Source organism: Pristiophorus japonicus, chromosome 8 (assembly GCF_044704955.1).
Source record: "Pristiophorus japonicus isolate sPriJap1 chromosome 8, sPriJap1.hap1, whole genome shotgun sequence".
Taxonomy (NCBI): Eukaryota; Metazoa; Chordata; class Chondrichthyes; family Pristiophoridae; genus Pristiophorus; species Pristiophorus japonicus.
In genome coordinates, this window is record NC_091984.1 from 135,020,716 (window position 1) to 135,046,900 (window position 26,185).

At 40.6% G+C, this 26,185-nt stretch overlaps 2 protein-coding genes across 7 annotated transcripts in view; one reads left to right on the top strand and one right to left on the bottom strand.

Annotated features, from left to right (window-relative positions):
• The window catches only part of ralgps2 (Ral GEF with PH domain and SH3 binding motif 2), a 641,885-nt gene that overhangs the window by 448,162 nt on the left and 167,538 nt on the right, over positions 1 to 26,185 (top strand). The gene's annotated exons all lie outside the window — the stretch shown is intronic.
• Positions 1 to 26,185, bottom strand: part of angptl1a (angiopoietin-like 1a) — a 70,469-nt gene that overhangs the window by 24,909 nt on the left and 19,375 nt on the right. Inside the window, exon 2 of the mRNA XM_070887413.1 lies at positions 18,308 to 19,193. Coding sequence (XP_070743514.1) covers positions 18,308 to 19,142 — 835 coding nt within the window. The 5' untranslated portion in view covers positions 19,143 to 19,193. The remainder of the gene's footprint in view (positions 1 to 18,307; positions 19,194 to 26,185) is intronic.

Consider the following 26,185-nt stretch of genomic DNA (forward strand, 5'->3'; position numbering starts at 1 on the left):
TTGCTTTGGGGTAAATGATATCTTGTGGGATGCTGCCTCACTCTTCTTTCTATAACTTTGCTCAGCAAAGAAGTCTATACTTGGACATTGTTGGGGAGATAACCCTAACTGCTTTGGAAGCACGTGTACATGGAAGAGGGCATCAGAATGGCCATCACTCGGAGAACTTCTCGGTGACAGCTGCAAACACAACTAATGACTGAAGTCTTCACTTTAACGTAGTTTATCGTTGTCACCACGAACATAACTCCTTCTCCTCCTTCACTTTCAAATAAAGGACATCATCTCCAACTCATCCTCCTTCATGATTATGGCATACAAAGGTACACCTATAGGAAATGCTATACCAGCTCCCGTTGGGGGAGAGGTGAAATCTCCTAGTGGTCTCTCACTCACACGGTCAGAAGCGTGTCTTAAGTATGTCTATGTTCAATGAAACAAATCACACTAAAAAGGAATTTCCAGCTGCAGTAATCTCTACTGAAACTTTCAGCACTCTTTTTGGCTCAATAACGCCTCTCTTGCTCCAGTCTCCGCTGATCCTTTTTTTCTTCTCATTCTGACTTAGCCAGAGTGTTGCAAGCATAAATCAAGGTAACTTGGTGGTGTAGCTCCACAGGCCCTCATTTAAATATATTTAAATTAGGTGCTTGGTTCTCGAAGAGCAGTTCTCAGGAAAGGGCCAAATTGCATTAGTAAATTCTGGGGCATCGATTTTGGAGCAGAAAACAGGCTGAAACAGCTTCTGCCCTAACTTAATGGCCAGAAAAACCAATTTCCCCAATTTTACACTGGACAACACTGAAAACAATGTGGAATTTTGAGGCCCATATGTTCATGATAGTTCTTTAATTATCATAGTCTAGAAGCATGTGTTCTTGTAAGAAGCAGATGCTTTGCTTCATTCACAGCATGCAGAAGAGGTTCCCATAGGCTAGGGAAATTAAGTTTTTTTTAAAACTGCATGTGACCGCTCCACTCCACCGCACCCCCCCCCCCCCCAAAATTCAGGGATTGTAGATCAGTCGTGACAAAGGCAAAAGAACAGTTTTTTCAAAAAAGACATACAAAATGGGCTTCCTGCCACAACTTTTGGCAATATGCCTGAACAACTAGGTAATGGGCATATATCTAGAAGCCTCATACTTTCACATACAGGGTCAACATTGGCATTGACATTCTGAGTTTTCATATCCATGGAATAAGTCATCAGTGCAAGGTGCCTTTTTTGAAGAAAGCAGCATCCGATATCTTCAAAACTTCTCTGCCATTCCGAGAGACTGTCTAAGAAGAAGGAGACTGCAGATTTGTATTCTGAGCTATTTCCTACCCGTGCTGTTTTTTCCAAGAAATGACTTGTGGTTGCCAAGTTAGCTTTCCAGCAAGTCTGTCACCTTTTTGATTAAACTGGTCTCCTGGTAACTTGAGCAAATAATAATTGCAGCCAATGCTCAAACTGATAGTTACAGGAACTCTCCCCAGATTTCTGAGTTTAGATAATGACTTGCTTATCAGCCCCCAAAGCAGCAGCTTATAATTAATCTCAGACATACCCAGCTCAACCTTTCAGCTCATTAGCTAGTTGCTATCCACACACATGGACACCCAGTTGGAAGGTAATACAAAATGAAGCTCTTTCTGTTCGTAATACGTATGTGAAAATAGACAACTTCTCAAATTCTTCTTGACAAATCAAATTCTCAGGACAGCCTCTTTTCATAATTGTTGAAAGACAAATTCCTCTATACCATCTAATCATTTTCTCTTATTGTGAACACACTGCAGAAAATCCAAGCATACAACCTTGTTGGCCATGAAAGCTCTAGCTGTTGGATACACTCAGACCTCACTAATCAGTCATCAGATTTCTATCCAGTGAAAACCTTTCACAACAGGATAACATGATAGTTTATCTTCCCTCAGTGAGTCTCAACGGTTGTTGAGAAAGAGACTACCAAGGTCATGCCGCCTTCCATTTATCACAGCTCCCTGGATATCAACCATCAGCAAGAATACCTTAAGTAGAACAGATCTACCCTCTGGTGTTTTGAGAAGCTGGTTATTTTGTTCACCGGTCTCATGTATGGTATGCTGAAAAACTTTCAACACCCTCTTTTGCCACAATTTAAGCACTTCTAGAAGCATCCAAGAAACTCAATCTGAGTTTGTATTCTCCTCATAGGAGAGACTATTAGAGTTGGCTGTAATTGTACTAAGCAATGCTTGAAATAAGTATAGAATCTTATTCCTGCTTGTCCAACTTGAATATTGTTTCATAGATGAGTAAATGTTTTCCATTTGAACCAATATGTAATCTACCAATGTTCCCTTTAGATTCCAGGGATCCCGCCTAGTTGACAAGCCGGCTTTTACTTTTTTTTAAAAAAAGCACACGTGCGGACTTTGTGTCAGCTGTGGCACAGTTGATAGCACTCTCGCCTCTGAGTCAGAAGGTTATGGGCTCAAGACCCAGGGACTTGAGCACATAAATCTAGGCTGGCACTCTAGTTCTGAGGGAGTGCTGTACTTTCAGAGGTGTCGTCTTTCAGATGAGTCGTTAAATCGAGGCCCCGTCTGCTCTCTCAGGTGGACGTAAAAGATCCCATGTCAATATTTTGAAGAAGAGCAGTGGAGTTATTCATGGTATCCTGGCCAATATGTATCCCTCAACCAACATCACTAGAACAGATTATCAGGTCATCACATTGCTATTTGTGAGAGCCTGCTGTGCACAAATCGGCTGCTGCGTTTCCTACATTGCAATATTGACTGCACTTCAAAAAGTACTTCATTGGCTGTAAAGTGCTTTGAGATGTGGTCGTGAAAGGTGCTGTATAAATGCAAGTCTTTATTTCTTATCTTTGCGTTCGCTGTCATTCCACCTTTGAAACTGACTGCAACTTCAGGATTTGACGCATGCACAGGTGGAAATCAACATAACAAAAACAGATTATCTGGTCAATATCACATTGCTGTTTATAGAAGCTTGCTGTGTGCAAATTGGCTGCCGAATTTCCTATATTACAACAGTGATTGCACTTCAAAAGTACTTAATTGGCTGCAGAGCACTTTGGGATGTCCTGAGAAAATGAAAGGCGCTATATAAATGCAAGTGTGTCTTTTTTTAATGTGCCGCGCAGCTTGTTAAAGATGCCACGCAGCCCAAAAATAAATTACGGAACCATTGGTATTTACAATCTTTCTCCAGTTTCTCTCCGATCTACCCTCATGCTCTATCTGAGCTCATCTTGTTCATTAGGCCCACCTACTGCTCTCTCGACCCTATTCCCACTATACTACTGACCACCTGACTTCCCTTCCTGGCCCCCATGCTAGTTGATACTGTAAATGGTTCCCCCTCCTCAGGTACCATCCTCCTCCCTTTCAAATCTGCTGGCATCAACCCCCTCCTAAAAATACTTGCCTTGACCCCTCTGTCCTTGCAAACTACTGCCCTATCTCCCTTCTCAAGTCCTTGACTGTGTTGTTGCCTCGCAAATCTGTGCCCATCTTTCCCGCAACGTCATGTTAGAACCTCTACAATCAGGTTTATGCCCCTGCCACAGCACTGAAACGGCTCTAATCAAAGTCACAAATGACGTCCTCTGTGACTGTGCCCATAGTGCACTTTCCTGTCTTGTCCTTCTCGACCCCTCTGCAGCCTTTGACATGGTTGACTACATCATCATTCTCCCATGCCTCTCCTCCATTGCCCACACCTGGTTCCATTCTTATCTATCCAGTCATATCCAGAATATCTCCTGTAGTAGCTTCTCTTCCCATCTCTGTACCATTTACCTCTGGAGTCCCCCAAGGATCTATCCTTGGTCCCCTCGTATTTATCATCTACATGCTGCCTCTCAGGGACATCAACCAAAGACATAACATCTCGTTCCACATGTACACTGACAACACCGAGATGTACCTCACCGCCACCTCTCTCGACCCCTCCACTGCCTCTGTTGTCACAGTTTTTCTGACATCTATTTCGGAATGAGCCAAAGGTTCTTGCAATTGAAACATAGGGAAGACCAAAATCATTGTCTTCCACCCCGCCACAAACTCCGTTCCCCAGCCACCAATTCCATCCCGCTCCTTGGTCACTGTCTCAGGCTGAACAGAATGTTCACAACTTCGGCATTATATTTGACCCTTCGATTACCTTCCAACTCCATATTATCTCCATCACAAAGAACATCTACTTCCATCTCCGTAACATCGCCCACTCTGCCCCGCCTCAGCCCACCTGCTACTGAAACCCGCATCCATTCTTCTGTTACCTCCATACGCGACTATTCCAATGTTTTCCTGGCCAGTCCCCCATCTTCCACCCTCCATAAAATTGAGTTTATCCACATCGCTGCTCCTGTATCCTAACGTGGCTCAAGTCCAATTCCCCCATCACCCCTGTGCTTGCTGGCTGACACTGGTTCCCAGTTCACCAACTCCTTGATTTTAAATTATCACCTCTGTTTTCAATTCCCTCCATAGCCTCGCCTCTCCCTCCCATTGTAACCTTCTCCAGCCCTACAACCCTTCGAGAACTCTGTGTTCCTCCAATTCTGGCCTCTGGTGCATCTCTCAAGGGAAAATAGATTAAAGTATGGGATGGTTGATGAGCAGTGGCAGATATTTAAGGAGATAACGCGCAACATAAATATATCCCAATGACAAGGAAAGACTAAGAGAAGGGATAACCATCTGAGGCTAACTAAGGAAATAAGGGCATACAATGTGGCCAAGACTAGTGGGAGACTAGAGGACTGGGAAACTTTTTAAAAACCAGCAAAGAGCGACTTGAAAAAAATGATAGAGATGCAAGATAGATTATGAGAGTAAACTATGCACGAAATATAAAATCAAATAGTAAGAGTTTCTACAGGTACATAAAAAGGAAAAGAGTGGCTAAAAGTAAATGTTGGTCCCCCAGAGGATGAGACTGGGGAATTAATAATGGAGAACAGGAAAATGGCAGAGACGTTGAACAAATATTTTTTATCGGTCTTCATGGTAGAAGACACTAAATACATCCCAATAGTGGATAATCAAGGGGCTATAGGGAGGGAGGAACTTAATACAATCTCTAATGAAGTAGTACGCAGTAAAATAATGGGACTAAAAGTGGAAAGTCCCCTGGACCTGGGTCTTAATAGAGGTGGCTACAGAGATAGGTGTAATCTACCAAAATTCCCTGGATTCTGGGGCGGTTTCAGCGGATTGGAAAACTGCAAATGTAATGCCTCTATTTAAAAAAGGAAGCAGACAAAAAGCAGGAAACTATAGATCAGTTAGCCTAACATCTGTCATTGGGGAAAATGCTAGAGTCCATTAAGGAAGCAGTAGTGGGACATCAAATAGAGCCAGCATGGTTTTATAAAAGGGAAATCATGTTTGATAAATTTGCTGGAGTTCTTTGAGGATGCAAAGGAACAGGGTGGATAAGGGGAAACCAGTGGGATGTGTTTGGATTTCCAGAAGGCATTTGATAAGGTGCCACATAAAAGATTACTGCACAAGATAAAAGTTCACTGGGTGGGGGTACTATATTAGCATGGATAGAGGATTGGCTAACTAACAGAAAACTGAGTTGGAATAAATGGGTCATTTTCCGGTTGGCAAACAGTGACTAGTGGGGTGCCGCAGGGATCGGTGCTAGCTTCTCAACTATTTACAATCTATATTAATGACTTAGGGACAGAGTGTAATGTAACCAAGTTTGCTGATGAAACAAAGATGGGTGGAAAAGCAAACTGAGGAGGACACGAAAAATCTGCAGAGGGATATCGACAGTCTAAGTGAGTGGGCAAAAATCTGGTAGATGGAGTATAGTGTGGGAAAATGTGAAGTTATCCACTTTGGCATTACAAATAGAAAAGCAAATTACAATTTCAATGAAGAAAAATTGCAGTGTGTTTCAGTACAGAGGGACCTGGGGGTCCTTGTGCATGAAACACAAAAAGTTAGTATGCAGGTACAGCAAATAATCAGGAAAGCAAATGGAATATTGGCCTTTATTGCAAGGGGGATAGAGTATAAAAGCAGAGAAGTCCTGTTACAACTGTACAGGGTATTGGTGAGGCCACACTAGATTACTGCATACAGTTTTGGTCTCCATATTTAAGGAAGGATATAACTTGCTTTGGAAGCTGTTCAGAGAAGGTTCACTCGGTTGATTCCAGAGATGAGGGGGTTGAGTTATGAAGATAGGTTGAGTAGGTTGTGCCTATACACATTGGAGTTCAGAAGAATAAGATGTGATCTTATTGAAACATATAAGATAATGAGGGGGCTCGACAAGGTGGATGCAGAGAGGATATTTCCACTCATAGGGGAAACGAAAACTAGGGGACATATTCTCAGAATAAGGGGCCACCCATTTACAACTGAGATGAGGAGGAATTTCTTGTACATCTATGGAATTCTCTGCCCCAGAGAGCTGTGGAGACTGGGTCTTTGAATATATTTAAGCCAGAGATAGACAGATTTTTGAGCGATAAGGGAGTAAAGGGTTATACGGAGTCGGCAGGGAAGTGGAACTGAGTCCATGATCAGATCAACCATGATCTTATTGAATGGCGGAGCAGGCTCGATGGGCCGAATGGACTAATCCTGCTCCTATTTCTTATGTTATGTTCTCGCCCATCATTGGCAGCTGTACTTTCAGCTATCTCAGTCCTCAGCTCTGGAATTTCCTCCCTAATCGTCTATCCTTCTCCACTTCCTTCTCCTATTTTAAAAGGCTCCTTAAAACCTATCTGTTTGATCAAGCTTTTACTCGCCTGTCCTAATATCCTTTTTTGGCTCAGTGTCAATCTTTGTCTGATTACGCTCCTGTGAATCGCCTTGGGACATTTTACTATGTTAAAGGTGCTATATAAATGTAAGTTATTGTTGCATTGTGACATTGCTTGGGTGAAAAACAGTGTTAATAGTAAAGAATTAGTGAAATTAAACCTCTCTTTCTATTTCCTCCTCATGGCATCTAAGCCAATTTATATCTGTGTGAATGCGAAAGATATAAATCTCTTGTCAGCATTGACATCACATGATTCACTAAAGCTTTACTTCAGAATATTTTTCTTTTGCAGCTTTTCAGGTATCAAATCACTTCTTAAATACTTGGCACTAAATATATTGCCATCACATTTGTCAGACCACAGCAGACAGTATTTTTTTATTTACAGGCCCCTATCTAAGCTATTCCATTATAATACATTTCTGACAGCTTTAGGTTTTACTGACCATGTGCATCATTGAGAATGTTGAAAACAAACTTGAGAATTGTGGTTTTTTTCTATAAAATCACTGTAATGTGTCAAATGCAAGTGGAGAACATTTATAACAACTTCTATAAAAGTTACTGCTTCTGGTGCATGCATTTTATCAAGGTTGGGTAGTTAGTTTTTATTTGAAGCTGTATTTGTTTATAGCCCAATGATCTGAAGTTCCTTTTGACATTACTCACACTCCTTAAAAACAAGGCTAGAGTACAGCATTAATGCTAATACCCAGTAAATCTGGAATGCTCATTGTTACATGGGACATTTTAATGTGCAATAATAGGCTATATAAGGTTTAGGTTTGGGGATTTTTGCTAATTTATTCACAAAGGAATTGGAGATTGTGTTATATTCAAGGATTATATTTCAAAACCGAGTAAGTTTGCAGAGCTTTAGAAAGACTTTGGAGAATATGTACAAAAGCCAAACAAACCAGTTTGGAGATGTCACAACTCTCATCCTATTTCAAACTGATACGAGAATCTATTGGATCATCCCAGACCTAGTAAGTAAGTCATCATCTCATCTCAAGTGGTCAGACAAATGTTCACACCAATTATTCTATTTATGTGGGTATGGCATGAGATATCTGTGTGGCATATATCCCTGGGACAGGTATAGACTGGTGATCTGACCCTTGTTCTATGGTTTCTGCCAACACTGCCACCCATGTACACACGGGTGGGTTGCTTTTCCTCAAATGTGATCCTAACTACAGATTATAATATAGTATAATTGCATCACACACAACACACAAGCAAAATACTGCGGATGCTGGAATCTGAAATAAAAACAAAATGCTGGAAATCTCTGGGTCAGGCAGCATCTGTGGACAGAAAAGCAGAGTTAACGTTTCGGGTCAATGACACTTCATCAGAACTGGCAAGTGTTTGAAAATAACACATTCTTAAGAAGCACTGAAAGGGGGAGGGGAAGAAAGAACAAAAGGGAAAGTCTGTGATAGGGTGGAAGGCAGGAGGGATTAGAGAGACAAAAGGGATGAAGGGATGAATTGAAATGGTAATACCAGGTGTTAGAAAAACATTAGTCAAGATAGGGTGTGATTGGCAGAATAATGACCAGCTGCCATTGGAGACGAGGAGAAAAAAAACATAGGTGGGGGGCGTAGGAGGGAGCCAAAGATGGGCAGTAGTTAGGCTCTGAAGTTGTTGAACTCTCTGTTGAGTTCAGAAGGCTGTAAAGTGCCTAAATGAAAGATGAAGTGATGTTCCTCGAGCTTGCGTTGAGCTTCGTTGGAACAGTGTAGGAGGCCGAGGTCAGAGTGGAGTGGAGAATTAAAGTGGCAGGCAACCGGAAGCTCAGGATCACATTTGCGGACCGCAAACGGTCACCCAATTTATATTGTATATAGTATAATTGCATATTGGGTGCCCCAGCAAGCAGAGGGGAAAGTTTTGATCTCTAAATACTGGGTTGACATTGAGCGGGATACTTGTGTCCGAGCGGAGTGGAGCAGTTATTCTATCCTCCATCATATCTAGCCAATCCTTCTGTTATGAGGTTGTGAGTCAGGTTCACGACCTATCCACATATTAAGGGTCTTTGGTACATCAACAACCCAGAGCATGATCTGTTGGATATAAAAGCAGTAGAAGAAATGGATTGCCTCACGTTCTACCCATTATCATCTTTTGCTGAGTAGCACTTGAGACAGTCCATTTCTCCTACTGTTTTTAAAGTAAAGATGCTCCAACTATTTACAGGAATGACCAGCGTAGCAGCACACAAAATTTGAGACTGTAAACTTGTCCTTTGATGAAATATAACTACTATATGATCAGTTGTTCACCAATGCTATTAGATTATTATAGTTCAAAATATGTTTTTTTTAAAAATTGCATTTACATTATCTCCCATGTTTTAAATTCCTTGCCCCTTTTGTGTTCTGATGTGTGGGACTGGTGATCTTCTCCCTGGTACATGATTTGATTTTCTAAAGAATCATTATAACCTCAATTTTAGGGGTGCATCTGGTTTCCAATACTCCATTTTCTGTAATGTGTCTGGGTTCATGTCAGCCCTTCAAGATAAGAGACATCCGAGTGAAATCCTGTCATTATACTGTACTAAGGTCTACTGTTTTACTGCAGAACAATGAATGAATGTTTGTGTCCATGTGCATAATTTCCCAACATGCTCTTCTAGTGAGCAATGCTCCAGGTCAGGACTGTGCAAGTTGAAATTTACCCGCTAACTGTCAGATAAAAGTAAATTTTGCTGCGTTTGCCACCTGCGGTCAAATGATCCGATGTCGGGTAAAAGACAGGGTGAAGACCAACTTATACTATGCCAACATTCTTATGGCTTCTCTTAAGTACACCAACCAAGTAGACCTGATTTCTGGATAGCTTTGTACTGTGTTCATGCAGAATGAGGTTGAAAAGGGCTGAACTAGAATTATTTGAAAATGACGTTGCCACCAGAGAAAGGAGACATTGAATTCCCTCAGTCTAGCATTGACTTGAATCTAAAAGGATACCTGCTGTACCATCCATTTCCTCGATTTGTTTTTGAAAGGGAACGGTTTATAAAAATGTTTGGAAAACCTTTTTTTGTTTGCAAATATGAGGTAGTGATATAAACCACATTGAAATGCCCAATTACCACGCTTTCACATGACACCAATATTAGGAAAATAAAAATGTCCTCGCACTTTCAAACACACCTTCACGAGGAGGGTTCTAAATAGATTTCAAACAAAATCCTTAATAAATATTATCCTTTCGTATACTATCCTTTAACCAGGAAAGCTGTTACTTACATCACTGTATATTGGCTGGCTTTGCAGGGATGTTCATATCCCTTGATCAGAAATTCATGATGCCAGTGAAAAGTAAGGAAATGTAAATAGATATGTGAATTAAAAGTAGTGTCGTCTTCTGCGTAATGTATCTGAAAGTGTATGTAGTTTTGACTTGTTTGAAGTGGCTTGATAATTGAGAAAACTGTTTTGCATTATAGAATGTTATTTCATACATTGATACTCGTTGGAGGACAAAAAGCATACAGGCTCCTCGTGCTCTTTAAACTAAAGGGACATAGTGACACTTGGAACAAACAGGTTATCCTGCAGCCAGAATGAAAGATGGAATCCGAGTGATCAAGTTTCCTTTGTATTAAACTGTAGGGCGCTGGTGATTAATTAAGTTCAAAACGGGAACGAGACATTGTTTTGGAATTTGAGAGGAAAGATTTAATTGCTTGCAGGCTTCGGGAGGCTAGACGTCTGACCATACAGCGTTCAGGAGATGTGCAGCATTACTGAGACATTTTACAGGCTTTGTGGACCACAATTCAAACCCATCAGTGTTTCCTCTGTAGCAGTCTTTCATTTTGCTATTAAAACAAGAACTTTTTGTGCTGACATGGCTGAATAAATCGCATTGATAAGATAGCCAATTGTTGACTAATTTCAGGTATATGACCTAATTCTGGTGTGTCAATCGTAAAGGCAAAAATGAAAATGCACAATGTTTTTAGTTCAGTAAAACTATATTTGTGGGTGTTGAGTGTGTGATATTTTCACAAATTTCATATGCATTGTGTAGTCAAAAACTAAACGTGTATCGTAGAGGTTGCTTTGTCAGGTTTTATATTAAACTATATGCATGGGGCAACCAAATTCTACCCCAACTTGATGTGCCCTGAAAATGCATAATTTAGACACGAGGGAAGAGGGAAAGCAGACGATTCTCATTTTATCTATTTGGGAAACTGGGTGACACACGGAAGGAGTGAAAATTGGAGTGAGTGCTCCTGGTCACCTGGTTTCCCAGTAGTTGGCTTAAGCAGTGTATATTTGACAGCAGGTTGCCTGTCTACTTGCATCCCTCCAAATGAATGGTGATGGCCTTTCTCTATACTTACAGGAGTATAATCCTTTAAAATATTTTTTTCTATATCTTTACCACACATACAATTCAATGATGGGTAATTCTCATGTTGGAATATATCATGAGGTGTAATTCTGACCAAAATATTGTTCTCGTAGCTCTTCTCCATCCCTTGTAATAATGATGGTCCATTCTTAAGGGGTTAATTGAATTGAACTTGGAGGTGTCTTAAAACCTTCCTCCAGTGCCTGTGTCTTTGCTTCATTGATTTGATTGTTCCTGTCCTTGGTGTGACCTAAATTAGCATTTTAACTTAGTTTTATGGTATGAATTAACATATTTGGCCAGAAATTGCGGTCGGAGGCTTCCTTCAGGCAGATGCCTCCGACCGCAATAATTTCTACAAAAGTACACAGTGGTCCTGGAGGTTCGGCGACTTGCGGTCCTCGGGCTCTATGTGAAGGCCAATGTCGGGGCTCACGTATCCCAGGATCAGACGGGTTTCGTACGAATCTCTGGGGTCACGTGGGCCGGCCCAACCTATTAGAGTAGGGGGAACCCTATTCATACTTATGAGTTCTGTATGTACGGAGCTGCCATAAGTATGAATGGGAGTACCCCAAAAACACACACACACTGAAAATAATTTTTTTTTTAAACACATTACATATTTAAAATGAGTGAAAATGCAATTTAATTAAATATTTTATAGAAACATTTATTTTTTGAATTTTTTATAAATGTTTTAACCGGGCTAAAAATAATATCGTAATGGACAGGGTTTTTAATATATAAATGAGTGATGACGTTTTATTTTTCTATTTTTTTAAAACTCTTACGCTGATAAGAGTAGGCCTTACGTCTGCTTTTACCAGCGTAAGAATTAGAAGACATTTGCTGGGCAGGAGTTGGGCAAATAGCCAACTCTCCGCCCGGGGAAGCCCTTTTCCTTCGCCCGCGTGCGATCTGTCAAAAGAATTTTGGACGGATCGCAAGTGCCGTTTTAGGCACATGCACTTGGCATACCTAAACCCGGAACTTGTGGGGAACCCATGGGCACGTGCAAACTTCGTACGTGCCCGTGGAGAGAGTGATTTCAGGCCCTTTGTTTTTTGGGTGTCTAAAACTAGTTGAGCGTACATGATTAGCACTGCTTAGTATCATCTCAAATTGGTTTATTTGTAAGTTTCAGTTACGAGAATGAAACGTTCCTGTATATACGAAGGATACTGTTTCTTTATCGGATTGCTTCAACAATCTGTTCTTTTGGGGATTGGATCACTGATGGGATGAAACATAGAAATTAGGTGCAGGAGCAGGCCCTTCGAGCCTGCACCGCCATTCAGTAAGATCATGGCTGATCATTCAACCTCAGTACCCCTTTCCTGCTTTCTCTCCATACCCTTTGATCCCTTTGGCTGCAAGGGACATATTGAACTCCCTTTTGAATATATCTAACGAACTGGCCTCAACAACTTTCTGCGGCAGAGAATTCCACAGGTTAACCACTCTCTGGATGAAGAAGTTTCTCCTCATCTCGGTCCTAAATGGCTTACCCCTTATTCTTAGACTGTGACCCCTGGTTCTGGAACTCCCCAGCAATGGGAACATTCTTCTTGCCTCTAACTTGTCCAATCCCGTCTGAATTTTATATGTTTCTATGAGATCCCCTCTCATTCTTCTACACTCCAGTGGATACAAGCCCAGTTGATTCAGTCACTTCTCATATGTCAGTCCTGCCATCCCAGGAATCAGTCTGGTGAACTTCTCTGTACTCCCTCAATAGCAAGGACGTCCTTCCTCAGATTAGAAGACCAAAACTGAACACATTATTCCAGGTGTGATCTCACCAAGGCTCTCTACAACTGCAGTAAGATCTTGCTCCTATACTCAAATCCTCTAGCTATGAAGGCCAACATACCATTTGCCTTCTTCACCGCCTGCTGTACCTGCATGTCAACCTTCAATGACTGATGTACCATGACACCCAGGTTTCGTTGCACCTCCCCTTTTCCTAATCTGTCACCATTCAGATAATATTCTGTCTTCCTGTTTTTACGACCAAAATGGATAACCTCACATTTATCCACATTATATTGCATCTGCCATGCATTTGCCCACTCACCTAACCTGTCCAAATCACTCTGCAGCCTCTGAGCATCCTCCTCACAGCTCACACTGCCACCCAGCTTAGTGTCATCTGCAAACTTGGAGATATTACATTCAATTCCTTCATCTAAATCATTAATGTATATTGTAAATAGCTGGGGTCCCAGCACTGAGCCCTGCGGCACCCCACTGGTCACTGTCTGCCATTCTGAAAATCTCCTGATGTGTCTAAGTGTCTGAAATGAAATGAGTTTTGGCAGTCTGAATCTATTTTATTGTGAGAGTGGGTCCAAAGCACAGAAATTTATACTTTGCCTCAAATTAAACAAAATTAGCGATTGAAAGCTTATTGAAGCATCATTGTGGAAAGGAGAATAATTACTGTCCTATAGGATAGGGTGATGTAAGGTTGGGAGGTAAGGTACATTGTTTAAGGAATTTCTAGGATCTGGCTAGTGTTATACTTAACAGGATGATTGAAGCTGATATCATGTGTTAATAAATAGAAAGATATTCCATTTTGCAGCATTGCTACAACTCACCTTGAGTACAAGAAAAATAAGTTTATTTTTTCATTCAAAAACAGACCAGGATAGAATACTTAAGTAGGGGAATGTAGTTTTTTTTCAAGTTTCAGGTCAGCCTTCAATATTCATGGTTTCAGCAGCGCTTATCACTCCCATTAGCGGTCTGGGTACTTGCGTTCAGGAAGATGTCTGTACTGCCCATACCTAATTATTTGATGGCATAACCCAGTAATGTAACAATAGTACTCCCTTGTGATCTGAAGTGGATGTCATGTCTTTCACACATGCCCTTGCCTGTGCTTTTCTAATGTTTCAGAAGTTTCATTGAAAAACACTACAGTGAGATGACAGCAGATATGCATGAGTAAGAAGTTCTATTTTACAGATAGCAATTCATTGTTGCAATCAAATCTCACTTATTTCACTCCGTTCCACTTATCTTCTAGAAAAATAAAGCACACACTCTGTTCCTTTTGCGGGCTGACTGACTTGTTTTTAGTAATACCTTCCTTTCTAGACAACTTCTAACTACAAAAGTGACCTCTCCTCCATCATAGTTTACGGCTCCAGGCCCAGCCCTCGCAGTCTTCTGTTTAAAACCTGACTGAGTGCCCATGTGTCTTTTTTTCCACAGGAAGGAGAAGGATGGTGCTTTAAATTCCTCCTCCATTCAGGGATTCACCAGTAGGCATGTCAACCAAATTAATTGCCCACTGTCCCAAGAATATATTCTCAGCAAGTCGCACATGAATAAAATTATCCTCACCAGAATGGGTATTGTTCTGTTGTTCGACCATCCGATAGGAGATAATATCCCCAGTTGTTGTGGACAACAGTAAAGAGAGTTTGCACATGAAACTCGTCAAATCAAACTTCTTCTTGCTCCCAATCTCAGTGGCTGCAACATGTGGCTTTTAAAACCAGTGCAAATTTATTAAAACAATGAAAAATCCCAAAATGTGTTAATACGTTAGTGAAATAGTTCACCACATGTGGCTACAATTAAGAAATCCTTTAAAACAATATTTGAGGTTATATTTCATTCTCCTGCCCCTGCAAAAGTTCATAATTTCAGCCTCCCCATTTAATAGGAAGATGCTTGGCTGAAGTTATTTAAGAGGTCATTGAGAAATTTAATGGGAAATCACTGGGACATGTCCATGACAGGAAACTTTAGTACCAGTAAAATATTGCTCTAAACTTGCCTCGGGGCCAAGTTTTCCATCTTGGATGTCTCCCAGTTACCCTCTAGAATGGGGAAAACATGCCTAAAGGTGTGATTTTCTCTAAGTACACAATGATGACTTCTGCAACTTATGCTAGCTCGGTATCTCATTACTGCCCACAGAAACCTGGAAATGGCACATAGCTGTGGGAAAGAGTACAATGAACAATATCTTCATGTACTCTCCAATAAAGTAGAAACTTAAATGAATTACTTGTTAACTTAACCTGAATGGAAGTGTATATTTTTATTGCAAGTGTTCCCAGCCACCCTTCCCCTCTTGAAAAGACAGTTGATCAATAAATATTCACAGTACCTTTGGAAATAAGTGAGCCTGGGTATATAAAAAAAAATAGTTGATAAACTGTTGACTAGCAGTCATTTCTAAAGACTTAATCTATAATACGTGCAGTATTTGCTATCCTTCTGTGAAATTACACCCACTGTGACTTCGGTTGAAGCTGCATGACTTTATTGCAGAAGGCTGATATCAGTTGCTGTCTGCCATATCGCATGCCAGTGTCCAAACATATCTGCATAATCTACATGAGGCTACCATGTGAGCTCCCAACTGCACCTATTGTATTTATAGAAAAGTTGGAGTGTTTCAATGATGAAACAAAAATAAGTTCACGATATGGCTGTTGATATACAAGTATTTAGCCTCTAGTTAATCATAAGATACTTTCCTGAGGAGACAGAGATGACAAGATGTTCAAAAAAATGAAATGTAATTGCTACTTTACAATGCCATATACAATGGCCTGGATTTTGCGTTGAACACAGCGGGGAAGAGTGCCCACTATTATTATGGAGTAAATTGGACATCAACTTCCAGAGTACGCACATGCGCAGTTAAATGCAGAAATCCGGAGGTTGCGGTCCGAATTATCCTGCTCTTCCATTATAACAGCACCTCACCGATAGACTTGGCATTGAACTCCGTGTAAGGGCGTGATGTTGTGGTACCACTCTGAAGATGGCAGAAAAAGTTGGGGCTGATGCGTTTAGGTGTAAGTGAATTTTTAATAGCGTGATAAGTCATAATTACTGCGAAACAACTTGAAAATTTACGTTTACAAGCGTGGAGTGTCATTCCTTCAGAATTTAGTTAGCGTTTTTAACTTTTTTTTGACTCTCCTATCTCTCTTAATTTCATCTTTCATTCCCTCTCTTTATTTTGCGTTCTGTAGATGATTTAACTCCAATTTATACTTCCGGGTTTATACTTCATGCTTTAGTGAGGATTCTTCAATCTGATTGGTTGAAGAGCCTCACTGTTCCTTGGCCTGCTCACATATACCACAGATCCCCTGTAAAGGGCCGAACTGGATCAGACGCCCGATAACAGCAAGTCTCCGCTCAAAAGGTCACAAAAACTCTGAGCAGCTGTCAGCGTAGTATACGGCGGTTGCTGTTCCTTTGCCACTGATGGCAAAATCAGGTCCTATACCATTTTATGAAAGCATTGAGCATAATTATTCTTCTCTGATTTCTTGCTGCTTCCACCTTTTTAAAAAAAAAATGTTTTTTTTATTCATTCGGGGTGTGGGCGTCGCTGGCAAGGCCAGCATTTATTGCCCATCCCTAATTGCCCATGAGAAGATGGTGGTGAGCCGCCGCCTTGAACCGCTGAAGTCCATGTGGTGGAGGTACTCCCACAGTGCTGTTAGGGAGGGAGTTCCAGGATTTTGACCGAGCGACGATGAAGGAACGGTGATATACTTCCAAGTCAGGATGGTGTGTGACATGGAGGGGAATATGGAGGTGGTGATGTTCCCATACGCCTGCTGCCCTTGTCCTTCTAGGTGATAGAGGTCGTGGGTTTGGGAGGTGCTGCCGAAGAAGCCTTGGTGAGTTGCTGCATCTTGTAGATGGTACAGACTGCAGCCACGGTGCGCCGGTGATGGAGGGAGTGAATGTTTACGGTGGTGGATGGCATGCCAATCAAGCGTTTGTTGAGTGTTGTTGGAGCTGCACTCAGCCGGGCAAGTGGAGAGTATTCCATCCCAACTCCTGACTTATGCCTTATAGATGGTGGAAAGGTTTTGGGGAGTCAGGAGGTGAGACACTTGTCACAGAATACCCAGCCTCTGACCTGCTCTTGTTGCCATAATATTTATGTGGGGCTGGTCCAGTTATGTTTTGGTCAATGGTGACCCCCACAATGTTGATGCTCGGGGATTTGGCGATGTTAATGCCGTTGAATGCCATGGGGCAATGGTTAGACTCTTGCTTGTGGGAGATAGTCATGTGTGGAGTGAATGTTACTTGCCACTGATCAGCCCAAGCCTGAATGTCGTCCAGGTCTTGCTGCATGCATTACCTGAGGAGTTGCGAATGGCACTGAGCACTGCAGTTATCAGCGAACATCCCCACTTCTGACCTTCTGATGCAGGTAAGGTCTGAAGCAGCTGAAGATGGTTGGGCCTAGGACACTGCCCTGAGGAACTCCTGGGCTGTGATGATTGATCTCCAACCACCACAGCCATCTTCCTTTGTGCTTGGTATGACTCCATCCAGTGGAGAGTTTTTCCCCTGATTCCTATTGACTTCAGTTTTACTCGGGCTCCTTGATGCCTTGATATCAAGGGCAGTCACTCTCACCTCAGGAATTCAGCCCTTTTGTCCGTGTTTGAACCAAGGCTATAATTGCAGTCAGCATAACCAAAAGTGGCGGTAAGAAAAAAAACAATTTTAAAAATTACTTTCTTAAAATATTATTTATTACACAGAGAAGTTCATGTCTGTATGATAACCCACATTAAATCCTGGTAGTGCACTGGCAGCAATCTATTATCCTGTACTTATAATTTGCCTGTTGTGCACCAGGTATATTATTTTCTTTGTCCACATCCTAAGGCAAACTTACTTGTTGATTTGTAATCAGGTTTTGAGATTAACTGTCAGGAGTAACATCTGCCTTTAATACTTATTATCTTCTGTCTGGGTATTTCTCTTATTTCTCAATACTTCACTGCGGGTGATATAATTTTAAAGTCTGACTGATGATCTAAGATATTATGGCAAACATTTCATCTTCAATAAAATATGATTTTCCTATCTAAGAATTTTTGATTAATTTATGTGGAACGGTTTGGAGAGGGGAGAAGGTTAGCAGGGCATGAATTAAATGAAGCACTATTTCCAAAGGGATTTGGCAAACCAACTGTGGCATAAAGTTTTTTAACTGGAGTCATTCGCATGGTATGCAGTACATGTAGCACTGCTTTGAAAGCTGGAAATAAAATATGTAATTGTACAGAGGCTCTGCATTTATAAAATCCCATTATTTTAATTATACAAACCTACCATCTAGCTCTTCAGTAACTGGTGATTCCGTAATGCCGGCAGTTGTAGGAGAAGGTTCATGTGGGGGGGCTCTTGAGCGAAGACCTCGTTCTCGTGCAAATGCAGGATTTTGATCCCTCTGTATTTCATTACTGCCAAACAAATTGCTCTGATATTGCCTGCTACGAGGTATGGACTGTGGTACTACTTGTACAAGAGGCGGTGGTTCATAGTCCCTTGGAGTAAGACTACGTATGCATTCCTGCTCTAGTTTGGTTATGATCACAGACTGATTATTAACAAGAGCAGACAGTACTGCGTACTTCTGTTCCAGGTGTCTGTATCTGGTGGCCATTCGCAGAATCTCAGCTGTGGAATTAAGAACTTTGTTCTCCAGCTGTGAGATTTCCAGTGAGTTGTCCCTTTTGCGAATAATCTCATGTAGGAGCTGCATATAAAGTTGCGTTACACGCGAGTTCATATTCCGACTCTCCTTTCGTAGCAGTTTCACCTCATTCACTATGCCTCCGTCCACCTCCACTAACAGCTGAAGGTTTTCAATTTGCCGCTTCTGCTTGGACATAATGTCCTTCAGCTCCTCTACATCCATTTTTGTTATCCCACCGTAGTCCGTTTCTGGCCCCTTTGAACTGACACAGATAGGACCTGTTATCCTTTGATGTGGGACCAAGAAGGTATAAGAACATTTGTTGCTGGTATCAGGTGAACGCCTGTATCGATTATGAACAACAGTATGTGCTGCAGTGTTGCTTCTAGCATGAAGTTGTTGTCTTTTGCCTCCTGCAGACATGAGACTAATTAACAGCAGACACAAAGTCCAGGTTAGTGAGTTCATGTTGGCTCGGAGAATGCTGATAGGAAATCTCGGGTCTCCAAGGAGATTATTCTGTAAAACAAGACTGGTATTAGGTGTGCACTGTATACTGCCATGCAAATAAAATAGAGCTGGCAAACAATTTAAAAAGTTAATTGTGAGTAATTTTGCATTTAATAATTTTACTTTGTTAATCTTGCTTTTAATCACATATTTAATTGATACAATAACTGCAATCCTCTATATCACAATCATTTTATACACATTTTTATACACATTTGTAAAAGTTAGAATAGAACCCCTTTAAATTCATACATATTACTGTCAACTGTTAGTACATTAAGAAATGAGTGGGAAAAGGATTGCATTTTAATCATGGAAATTAAAAACCCAGACCCGCTTAAATTGTACCAGCACCTCGCCCTGACACACTGACCTGAGCCACTAAACCTCTGGTGCCTGCTATTAGTCACACTACAAGTCGTTAAGTTTTTTTTTAAAGCTTTCAATTGAAACCTTAATCTTTACATTCAGATGCTGCGCACCATGGGCTGAAGCCACTCAGGAATATGTTGACTATAAACCAAGTATTAAAGTTTTGCAAACATGCCTGTCCATCGTCTACGTTCCATTTCCTGCAACAAGCAATTTTTCCACACGTGCTTCCTACAGAGCCCCCTTTTTGTTCGTTATTCTGAACATGAGTTGGATGCCCTGGTGCCTAGATGGTTTGCTCCGAGCAGAGAAAAACATATGTGCTTATTTTACAGTGTCATCAGCAGGCTACAGCTCTGGGCTGTTGATATGCAAAAACTTCTTGCTACCAAGGTGCCGCTACATAACTTCTGTGATTAACAGACTTTTTTTTCCAATTCAGCCCCCAGAAATTAACTTACCAATCGCTGAAGTTATCCAATTAATAGACAGCTCTAAAATAAAAGTGATTTTATTAATAAGGAACCTGAAAGGGAACTGAACACTCGAGAGGGCATTCCTTCAATGATATTCCTACTTGTACCATTTAACTGTTCATGTTCATCAACTCTTGATTAATTTGGGGATCAGAGAACTTTGTTCACTTGCTTAACCAATATGGGACAAAAATCTTCTGTTGTGAAATCATAAACATGATCATTACTCATGTTTGCAGTCTTGCTACAAATAACTCAACAGAGGTTACTTTCCTCATAGTTGCTATAAGCATGCTTTTCTAATAAAATACATTGTTAAATGTAATTGCAGAATATTCATTGTAAAGTCTCCCTCCATGGTGTGATAAAATTGTCACCGGGGTCGGCTTACAAGGCAGCCACAAGTCCTCGTTTGTATCATTTATAATGTGTGGCTAGAAAATTCAGCTGATGAACCTGTCTGCATGCCTCAAAGTCTAGCTGATTTGGAACAGTCAATGATTTTGTTGAGAAGTTGCAAAAACTAAATGCTTAACAGAGCAAACTAAATTCACTGAGCTTGTGTTCCCAATAGGGAACTCTACTCAAAGGAAATGTGGGTCAAAGATGGAGTTAGAACGCGGTCGCACCAGTTCTCTGACCCATACTTAATTTTGGGTGCAGCTTCTTGCTGAGAGCATGGAACTGGTGAATTTACCCAAATATTTCAATTGATAATCGTCAGTAACCTGTTAGAGTACTCAAATAAAATAGGATGACCATACGCCCCATTTTCCGGGGACAGTCCCGGATTAGGTACTGTGTCCCTGGGCAAACAATGTTCCAGTTCAGGATACTCATCGCTGAATAAAATTTTCAGTGATAAAATGTAAAATAGTTTTGAGCAATGAAAAAAAAACTCTGGTCTAAAATAAACACAGAAAATGCTGGAAATCAAGCCAAGCAGCATCTGGAGAGACAAACCGAGTTAATGCTTCAGGTCGATGACTTTTCATCAGAACTCTGGCCTACAGATTTAGGAATCTAAATTTAAAATTTCACCCCATTAGTTACACCCCAAAACAGTACACTATAATCAGTTATCACAGGTGAGGCTGATGTTTCAACAACCTTGGTCATGACGTGCTGGAGGTGCGCCCATCATGTCATACATCTGGGGTGACTGATGATTGATAGGGGAACTGACCAATCAAAGCGGGGGAAATTGACTTGCATCTATGTCATAAGTAAATTAGATGAATGAAATGCAGGCAGAGGCGGTATTATCCGGTGAAAGACAGAGTGTGGGTGGTATATGCATGAAAGAGCAGAGTAAGAATGGAGCAAAGAAAGCGGGCCAAATTTAAGGAAGTAAATTTATTTAACCAGTATCTTTTAAGTACTTGGATAAGTTGTGTACTTACTAATTGAAGTGCTTTATTCAACCCCTAGTTCTAAAGAACTTTGGTCCCAATAAATGTATTTATTTTCATAGATGTTGATGTTTGTTTTTGTTTCAAATTTCTAGCATGTAGTTTTTTTAATCTTAGCTAATCAATCTTTCCCACCCACAGATTTACTTTTTAGGCCCTTTCATCTTTGTTTTTAGCTTGTGTGCAGTGCTACTGAAATAACCACTAGACGTACATTTGTGGCCAACAGTTTAGTGGGAATGGGGTGTCTCACCACAGAGAGAGCAGGAGGTAAAGGAGAACTAGGGGAACCTTGGATTAGGTTTAGCTTGGTGGACAAGGGGATTGGAGGGTGAGGCAGATGAACAGATGAGGTTAATCTTTGTGACAGACAAGTCTGTGAGCTCCTTCCAGGTGTTATTGATGAATACACTGGAGAAAGCTGTTATTTAAAACTCAGCTATAGGAGGGAAGGGTGAGCTGAAGCAGGAGCAGAGATGAGCGATGTTACGGAGGTGGAAGTGGACAGTCTTTATGATGGAGAGGATTATGGAGTTGGAAGCTCAGTTCAGGGAGGCTGCAGTAGCAAACCATTTGGTTTAACCTGAGCGAGTGGCCAGGGAACGGAGAAGTAATCAGTGACCAAGGAACAGAGTTTGTGGTGGGGCTGAAAACAATGGCTTAGGTGTTCCCAATGTTTTACTGGAGGAATTTTTGGCTCAGCCGGGATTGGATGCCAGACAAGCAATCTGTCAACACAAAGGCAGTGGAAGTGTTGAGGAAGGCAGTGGAGAGGTAGAGCTGGGTGTCAGTCAGTGTACAGAAAGCTTGGAACTAACCGGTGGTGCTGTTTGGTTGTACTTTGTGGTATCAGTGTGTCAACTAAAGATAGGAACATGGGTAAACCGTCAGAGAGCCTCCCATGTAATCTTTCATATCCTGGAACTAGCATACTGCCGAGCACCTGTTCCACATATCCACATTATCATTGACTGTGTGCTGGTTGATGGAGGTTAATCTCTACAAGTATTCTACTAGCAGAAGCAACAAAGTCGTCATACAAGTTTTTTGAAACGTGGCGATAGCCCAGCAATCAATAATAAATCTGTGAACAATAAATGACTTGGGCAGTGATGTGAAGAAAGAGATTTTCTGAATAGGCTGTATAGACAGTGGGTACGAAAAACTGATGTTCCTGAACAGTGTTGTTCTATTATTTATAAACGGTGTCTGATTGCACTTCAGTAGTGTGACGGCCTATCCGTGGTTATTATATACACATTTGTTTTGCATTTGTAGTGTATATGTGCAATTGTAAAATTATAGGCTGCTAAAAATTCAATCACAACAGGAAAAAAAGAAAGGCTTGCATTTATATAGCACCTTCATGATCACCGGACGTCTCAAAGTACCTTGCAGCCAATTAAGTACTTTTAAGGTGGTTACTGTTATAATGTGGGAATCATGGCAGCCATTTTGCACACAGCAAGCTCCCACAAACAGCAATGTGATAATGACCAAATAATCTGTTTTTGTTATGTTGATTGAAGGCTAAATATTAGCCAGGACACCGGGGATAACTCTCCTGCTCTTCTTCGAAATAGTGCCTGGGATCTTTTATGTCCACCTGAGAGAACAGACTGGGCCTTGCTTTTTCGTTTCATCCGAAAGACGGCACCTCCGACAGTGCAGCACTCCCTCAGCACGGCACTGGAGTGTAGGCCTAGAATTTTGTGGTCAAGTCGCTGAACTTGGAATTGAACCCATAACCTTCTGACTCGGAGTGCTACCCACTGAACCATGGTTGGCAGGAAAGAGAGACTGAAACAATAGCCTAAAAATTGCAATCGGAGGCTTCCTGCGGGCAGAAGCCTCCGCAAAATTTTTTTAACCAAAATACCTGGTGGTCCCGGAGGAACGTATACATGCGGTCCAAGGTAGTTGCGCAGTCCAGCGTATGGACTCGCGCATCCCAGGAACGTAAGCACAACTTGGGATCACGTGGGCCTGGACCACCAATAAACGGAGTATTCTCATTGATAATAATGGGAGATCTGTATGTACGAGCTCCCAGTACTATCAATGAGAATATCCCCCAAAACACAAGCACAACACAATTAAATTTTTTAAAAACTTCACATATTTAAAGTTAATTGAAATTAAATATTTTAGACAATTATTTTTTTGAATTTTTTGAAAATAATTTTTAAGAGGTAAAAATAAACTTACCTTAATGGACAGGGTTTTTAATACAAAAATTAGTGATAACATTTAATTTTTCTATCTTTTAAAACTCTTCCGCTGGTAAAAATAGGCTATATGCCTGCTTTTACCAGACGTAAGAGTTTAAAGGACATTCGCAGGGCAGGAGTTGGGCAAATAACCCAAATCTTTGCGCATGAATGGCCTTCTCCAGGGGATCCGTGCAATCTGTCAAAAGATATTGCATGCCGAGAACCGGCATTTGCAAGGCCTGTTCGGGTATACGTGCACACAGAGAGGCTACAATTTACGGCCCAATGCCTCTCTATATTTTGTTTCTGGTAGTTGCAATTCTGGAACTGCCTGACCTGGGCAAATTTACAAATGTTAAAAGATGATAGTATTTTTTAGTATACTACATTGAACAACAACAGAAACTATATTCATGTAAAGTGCTTTGCTTTAGTATATCTGGAATTCTGGGAGGTAGGAAACTTGCTGTATTTTCCACTTGGGGAGTGGTTTACAGAGAAATGAGGTAGGCTATGTAATTTTTCAGTATGTTTCAAATATTTCCACTCCAAGTCTTTCAAAATGTGAAAGGGATTTTATTTTGCTTTATTCCCCAATGTTGCATCATTGACATGTTAAAATTACAAAACCAGCAATGGTGAGCATGAAGTAAGAGTAACCTAATCTAGTTTCATTAAGTTGCCAGTTCACAAGTAAACTCTAAATCCCAAAGTCCATTCCAGAGATAACACTGCAATATGCCCCTCTGACAAGCTTACATAAAGTTTAGGTCGATGGACATCACATGATGTAAAGAATTAACTTTTAGCAGAAAAATTTGCTCAAACACTTTTTGTTTCTAATATTGAAAACTGTAAGTTTTTCTTAAGTTGGGTAAATTAATATTCATTGAATGTTGACAAATATTTATATATTTATGTTCATCCCCATGGGAAAAATAGAGTCTGAACATTCTCAGTGGCAGACATTGCAAAGCCTGTGTGCTATGACAAATGTTCTTTCAAACGCCAGTTCAGACAGCAACACATAATGGTTTGTGTGTTTGTTCTTTCCAGTAAATACTAACTACCCATGTCTGATTTATAGTTTGCTAATAACAGTCGAAGCAAATGTTTTTGTTGCAAGCTTCATATTTAACCAAGAGACAAAAACATGTCCACATCAGAGAAACTTAATAAGAACTGCAGGCATGATTAACTTTTGTCCTGTGCTTCTTCAACTCTTTTCAGTCCAGTGCATTTTTCTTCTTTCGATGGAGTACCGAATGCACAGATTTCACAACAGCAACAACTTGCATTTATACTGCAAGCTGGGCCAAACTCATTTCCGTAAGTGCCGTCAGTAACAGAAAGGTGGTGCTAATCAATTGATTGCATTATTTTTGACACATCAAGTCCAAAACCAACTCACAACTTTAAGAAATATATTTACTCAAATCTCGACAGTGACTGATTGGCATTGCCTACTGGCAGACTGTCCAGTCCGTAGCATTGGTCTTTCTGTAGCTTCTCGATGCCGAAAATGACAGAAGCATGCTGTTTTTTTAATACACATCATGCTCCCTTTTTTTCATTTCAGAGTTGGGAATCAAGATGATGGCATGATTAGTGTTAATATTTTAAAAAGGGAATGTGGAAGGAACTAAAACCAAGGTGGTCTCATAAGTCAAGAGTTTTCTGAGAGTGAGCTTCCTGCAGAATAATCACATTTCCTACTCCAATCAAGTCACTCTTATAAAGTCAAAGTGGTATTTAAAACGCAATTATCTCCTCGAGATCACTTCTGACTTGCAATCAAGAAAATTTATTTTAAGCTGAGAATATTTTCTAATTGTCTCTTCGCTTCTTGAATCTGTTATGTGCTAATGGGAAACAAATGGTTTTTTATTGCATCTTTGAAGTTTGCTCAAGATATCTGTAGAGCAAATAAATTTGCTCTTGAGATTTTAATTTTAGATATAGGTCCAGATTTTGCTGAAAAAAATGGCGTCTGAACGCACGCGCCATTATTAATGCAAATCACCCAGATGTAAGTTGCTGGCTGATTTGTATTGCTCTGCAAAAACGGCATCTTGCTTTTAACGTCCCTGTGATTTTCATGAAGTTGCTGCAATTGCACATTATTTGAGCATTGTACTCAACACATAAAGTTTAGTCTAATAATTAATATCATAAGTACCCTTTTAATGAAGTGATAATTGTTCATGACTGCCAATCAACCTCTGGCCCAGAAAGTCAACAATTATCTCTGTTGTTTCATTCCTTCAAGTTGTGAATTGTTTTAGGAGATTTTAAAAATACAAATTTAAAATATTTACATTTTTTTCTTTCTTTTCCTTTGTCTCTTTTCTCCTTCTCTCAATTCAACCTTGCTTCCCCTCTTTATTTCTCTCTTTGTACTTGATTTGACATTAAATTTTCCCACTCTAATTCACCCTCCTTCTCTGACCTTCCTCTATTTATTCTCAATCCTTAAATCTCATTGGTTACTGAGATGCACTGTTTGTCCCATTGTTCACCAATGTTCC